The sequence below is a fragment of the Sinocyclocheilus rhinocerous genome, unplaced genomic scaffold, assembly GCF_001515625.1.
Source record: "Sinocyclocheilus rhinocerous isolate Xijiao unplaced genomic scaffold, SAMN03320098_v1.1 scaffold2321, whole genome shotgun sequence".
Classification (NCBI taxonomy): Eukaryota; Metazoa; Chordata; class Actinopteri; order Cypriniformes; family Cyprinidae; genus Sinocyclocheilus; species Sinocyclocheilus rhinocerous.
This window is the reverse complement of record NW_015661043.1, coordinates 217,092-222,968: the sequence shown is the minus strand read 5'-3', so window position 1 is coordinate 222,968 and position 5,877 is coordinate 217,092. Positions and strand designations below refer to the sequence as shown.

Genomic DNA, 5,877 nt, shown 5'->3' with positions numbered 1-5,877 from the left:
TGTGTAGGTGTATGTTAGACTAGTTTTTTTTTTAAGTGTTTATGTAGTTAATAAAGTCTTATTTGTATACACTTGACGTTGTTCATTGTTTGCTCATAACTGGAGTCACTTAATCATGCAGATTTATGCTACAAGCTCGGTGTAGAATTGTACAGTAAGAAAGTTATTTCCCTTAACCAGGAAATTAACGTTCTTAGAATTGACAGACAGTTGACCCTGAGAGGTCAAGTAAATATCTACAGCAGATCTAAATATTTATAATTAATTATAACTAGTTATGATTAATTATTCATATTTCCCCATGAATGAGCAGATTCGCTACATTTTAGAAATCATTACAATTAATTTGACTCTCAAGAAACATTTCTGATTATTATCAATGTTGAAAACAATTTTGCTGCTTCATATTTTGTGTGGAAATGGTGATCCACTTTATTTTTCAAGATTTTTTGATAAATTGAAAGTTTAATGAATAGCATATTTTTTTTCATTTATCAAATATATTAATTACATTTGTTAATGCATTTATTAAATAGAAATCATTTTAAATGTCTTCACCCAATTTTTATCACTTTCATGCATGATGAATAAAATTATTAATTTCTCTCTCTTTTTAAATCTTATACAAATGTTTGAGTGGTATCATTGTTTCCACAAAAATATTAAGCAGCAAAACTGTTTTTAACATTGATAATAATGAGAAATGTTTCTTGAGCAGCAAATCAGCATATTAGAATGATTTCTGAAGGATTATGTGACACAGAAACTTCTCTTTGTAAACAACAGATTTATAAACGTTTCTAATGACAAATGTTGCATTCCAAAATGCAAATTACAGCGGCTCAAACCAAGCGCAGCTAGCACTGAATCAAAACTAAAAACAGTACAGTTACAGCAGACATGTAGCGCGTCAGACTACAGCCTATTATATAATTACATTAGGGCTGCACGATAAATCGCATGCGATATTTAACGCGCATCTTATCAGTAAAGCCGGTTCTGTAATCAGCGGTAAATCTCCATCACGTGCGTGCTTTCACATTGAGCAGTATTAACTACACAGAGCCGTTGTTCACTGACGAGCTGCGCAAAAAATCGCGCGAATATGAACGTGGTTTTGCGCAGCTCGTCAGTGAACAACGGCTCTGTGTAGTTAATGCTGCTCAATGTGCTCAAAGCACGCACGTGATGGAGATTTACCGCTGATTACAGAAGCGGCTTTCTGACAAGATGCGCGTTAAATATCGCATGCGATTTATCGTGCAGCCCTAAATTACATCACAACCGAATTTTATGACAGCACTAAGCAATCTCAAATTCTCACCGCCATTCATAAAAAGTCACCGGGTCGAGTAACACGTTTCAGCGCTGATTCTACTCGCATTTGGCACTTTGAATCATTTGAACGCTTTTAATGGTCCTGCAGATGGCACCGCGAGCATGTGCAGCGCTCTCAGGACCATTCCGTCCATGATGTTTTAGAAAACAATCTTTTGGCAGTTTATTTAGGTAATTGCTTAAATATTTGCGCAATTTCAATCATCATGCAGTAATTTTTTTTCTTCTTCTGCGACTAACCGACTAATACAATTTTGGTTGACCAAGCTTCTTCTCTTCAACTAACGGTTAGTCGACTATTAGGGGGCAGCCCTACTGTGACATCAAATAAATATACTGCCAAAAGTACTGATTTATTTAAATTCTTTTGTATTTCTGGGATTTTATGGGGCTCTAAAGTTAGTTCTGAAGCAGTAGACGTACACAAACCTTCAGCTTCCTCTCTGTCTTCATCTTCGCTCTGGCTGGAAGGATGCGGCCACTCAAAGCCCTCTGCGTAAGCACCAGTGTACTTCTTCACCAGATCATCCAATGGCACTTCAGCTACAAGACACAAACACACAGTTTATAACAGTTGCTCTGCTATATGAGTTTTCAGTGGCTAATGGCTGCTGTAATGCAGAATTATAAATAAATAACCAAAAATGTTGCATACTGAAACCATACTGAAAACGTTATGAAATTAATTATTAGCCTGTGCACAAAATTCAATTGCATCTTAAAATCCACTAAAAACATTTGAAAACATTTATGAAATTATTAAATTGTATGAACAGATTTATATAACTGTATAATGTTACAATACATTTCAAAAAATTTTGAGAAGGCATGATCAATAACCTTAAAAATGAATTATATTATTATATAATTCAGTCTATGTCTAAACATGTAACACACTATGCTCGTACATAGTCTGATATATTTAAAAAATATTAAGGAGGAAAACAAAAAATGTGTTACTGTTTAAAGACATGCCCATAAGTTTAAGATGTAAAACTGACCTTCTTTTGTTAGTTCGGCCAGCTCTGCTTTCTGATCAGCTGCCACCTCCATGGCCTCCTGCTCCTCTATTGTACTTTCCTCATCTTCAACTGCAAAACAACATTAGATCAATCAGCAGCATGCACACAGAGAACGGTAAGGAAACTATGTATAAATTCACTATGTACCCTCTACATCTGACAGCGAGGTGCTTGACTTTCTCTTGCGGGATGGGCCAGTCTCCTGCTGAAAGGGAAAAAAGGGAAGACAAATTGTCAAGTACAATCAAAGGATGAGTGAAGCAGCGATGAGGAAGGATCTTGGAGAACTCATGGAGAAGATCTTACCCCTTTACTCTCTTTATCTGACTTCTCTCCAGATGACTGGGTCACTTTAGCACACTTGCCTGTAGCAATACAAAGTCTCTTCTGAATTAATAAACTAAGTCTGAACATTTAGTTAAGATCGGTCAGATAACTTTAATTAATCTCACCTTTACTCACAGCCTTCTGCAAGCTAAGAACTTTTTGTTACTATGTATAAATTCACTATGTACCCTCTACATCTGACAGCGAGGTGCTTGACTTTCTCTTGCGGGATGGGCCAGTCTCCTGCTGAAAGGGAAAAAAGGGAAGACAAATTGTCAAGTACAATCAAAGGATGAGTGAAGCAGCGATGAGGAAGGATCTTGGAGAACTCATGGAGAAGATCTTACCCCTTTACTCTCTTTATCTGACTTCTCTCCAGATGACTGGGTCACTTTAGCACACTTGCCTGTAGCAATACAAAGTCTCTTCTGAATTAATAAACTAAGTCTGAACATTTAGTTAAGATCGGTCAGATAACTTTAATTAATCTCACCTTTACTCACAGCCTTCTGCAAGCTAAGAACTTTTTGTCGTTTGTCATAGATCTCAAAATGCAGCTTGATTTCTACAACCTGTGGTAAGACAGAGAGAAAAAAAAAACTCTTTATGAGTAACTAATACAAACCTCCACATACAGTGGAATAGCATTTGTCACAGTGAGATTTTGTCTAAATGTGAATACTAATTTATAATAAAGATATGATGCATTAATGAACCCAAACACATGTGAATGCCTGAGGTTTCTAAGCATCTTAAAACTCATACAAAATAATTACTTGATTTTATTTTATTTTTTTATTTTTCAGTTTTGTTCCAGTACTAAAGTATAAGTCAGTGTTGTTATTGCTAACTAAAACTAAAGTTAAAAACTATGAAATATAGTTTTTGTTAACTGAAATAAAGCTGAAATAAAATGTCAACATAAGACGTAAAAAAAAAAAAGGGAGAAAAAATTTGATTTAAAATTAATGTTGCCTTGGCAAGTAACTAAAAAGAGTTTAAGTTAAAGTACTAAAATTACTAAAACTAGAATAAAATATATAATAAAATTCAACTAAAATTCAACAGTATTATGATAAATAATATTATAATACTAAAATAATATTGGTATAAATGACATGTAAATGTACCTGTTCGATATTGGACCAGAAGCAGTCAACCCCGCGGGCGATGGTGCTGGCAATGTGCCGCAGCCTCATCTCCTCCTCCCTCTTCTCACGTTCCTCCATCTTCTTCTGTTCAACATGGTAACGTGCACATGTGCGCACAAGCTGCAGAGAGAGAGATTGTTTAACTTAAAATCGAAGCTGAATTTTAGGCTGCTCCATATTGAACGGACACTGGCACTAGATCATGTGGTCAAAACATTGAGGTTACATCTGACCTCTACATCGGCTGTACATATAATCATATATTTACATCTAATGTACATATAATCAGTTTCTAATATCACAGACTGAGTGTGAGTCTTCTCACTTTCTTGGCAGCAGCCATCTTCCAGCGCCTTTCCTCGGCAAAGTCAGCAGCCATCCACTGCATCTCCTCCAGAAGGTAGTCCCAGTGGGATTTGGGCCTGCAGGCCTCCTGCAGCTTGGGTAAGCGGCTAGCTGACCACTGGCCTTCTTTACGAAGCTCTGCAATACGCTGGTGCACATGACTCTCCTACAATGACACGTTACACTCTTGTGTGAGATAATATAGGCAACATATACTACAAAATGTGCTACTTTAATGCATACTAGAAAGATATTCTTCTAATCTGAGAGTTCTCACCAGCTTGGCTTGTTCTGCTTGCTTGTCCTGAGAGCATTCCTGTGAGTTCTGCCCAACTGGACTCTGACCCAGACCGGACATTTTCAGCCCGGTGGTGCCATTCGTGGTAGCGAGTTTGGACTGAGCAGCAGAAGAGAGGCTGGGGCCAGTACTGGGGGTGCGGACCGGAACAGAAGGGTGTGGGGAGGAGAGAGAGGACGGGGATGTTAGAGGAGCAGGAGACATGGCAGGGTTGGAGAGAGAGTTGGACAGCAAACGCTGGGCAGGCTGGGAAGAATCTGATCCAGGACGCACAAGTGCCACAGTCTGAAAAAGAGAGAGGATGAACTGTAACAAAATCTACTGTTGCGAGTAGGGCTGTGCAATATATTGAATATTCATGATATAGTCATAATGATTTTGCTGTTGATACAAAGTAATGAATTTATTGCACTTTTTATTTGCCTATTATGTTTCCTAAAGAGAGTTTCATCAGAAAAAATTTTGATTCTTCCTATACAGCAGATTTTTTAATAGATTCTCTGATTAAAACATCAGCAGCAAAAATGACTTTAGAGTTTGATTCATTTTTCGTAAATTAGTTGAAACCACCCAGTTAGTTCACAATTCAACTGTTCATTTGCATCATCCCTCAAATGTGGCATTTATGTACAAATGTTTTGGCAAAAATATGAATAGGGAAGTGTTTAGTTCTGTGTGTTTTTGCTGTAGTGTATACAATTAAATAATTTGGCTAAACTTATTTTTTTACGTATATTTAATAAAAAACCTTATAAGATAAGGTCACAGCAATAAATGTTTTTAAATTTTCCTCGGTGGGAGAAGACACTTAACACAAAGTGAAAATATCAATCAAACTCAATTGTTCATTTGCAAGCCTCTGTGTGGCAATTTTGCTAAATGTTTTTTCCCCCTTCTTTTTAATTTAGTGAAAAGTTTGGAAAACATGCTTTGATTATTTAAGATTTTATAGTTTTACTGTTTTTTTTTCTGTAAATATCAAGCAATATTATTTTATCTATATTGCCCAGTGTGTTTATTGCAACAGTATATAAATCATTTTCATTCTCCAACGCAAGACAGTCCAAAAGCAAGAGAAAAGCTAGAAATGTGCCCATCTTAACATACTTTTATTACTACCATCATAAGCAGAACAAGCTTTTTTTTAAACAAGGAAGAAAAACTTTTCAGTGTGGTTTTCTGTGGCATAGTCCTAAATGTCTTATAGCATACTCACTGCCTGTCCAGGCTGCATGACCGACTGCTGCTGTTGCTGCTGCATCTGTAGGTGGAGTCCTGACTTCATCTGCTGAAGCTGTGCCTGCAGCTGCGCATGTGGGTTGACTGGAGCCAGCACGGCCCCGGCACCCTGCACCTTCACCTGGAGCTGACCACCAGCCACTGGAGCCTGCTGGTC

General features: G+C 37.1%; 1 protein-coding gene across 2 annotated transcripts in view; it reads right to left on the bottom strand.

Annotated features, from left to right (window-relative positions):
* The window catches only part of LOC107726207 (E1A-binding protein p400-like), a 50,485-nt gene that overhangs the window by 31,877 nt on the left and 12,731 nt on the right, over positions 1 to 5,877 (bottom strand). The window contains exons 7-15 of one of the 2 annotated variants that reach the window (XM_016535729.1): positions 5,698 to 5,868; positions 4,461 to 4,766; positions 4,164 to 4,349; positions 3,818 to 3,958; positions 3,181 to 3,259; positions 3,035 to 3,093; positions 2,876 to 2,930; positions 2,340 to 2,429; positions 1,768 to 1,881 (exon numbers count right to left, since the gene is read on the bottom strand). In XM_016535729.1, the coding sequence (XP_016391215.1) occupies positions 1,768 to 1,881; positions 2,340 to 2,429; positions 2,876 to 2,930; positions 3,035 to 3,093; positions 3,181 to 3,259; positions 3,818 to 3,958; positions 4,164 to 4,349; positions 4,461 to 4,766; positions 5,698 to 5,868 (1,201 nt within the window). Of the gene's footprint in view, positions 1 to 1,767; positions 1,882 to 2,339; positions 2,430 to 2,875; positions 2,934 to 3,034; positions 3,094 to 3,180; positions 3,260 to 3,817; positions 3,959 to 4,163; positions 4,350 to 4,460; positions 4,767 to 5,697; positions 5,869 to 5,877 lie in introns of both variants that reach the window. The other variant, XM_016535730.1, reaches the window with a different exon arrangement.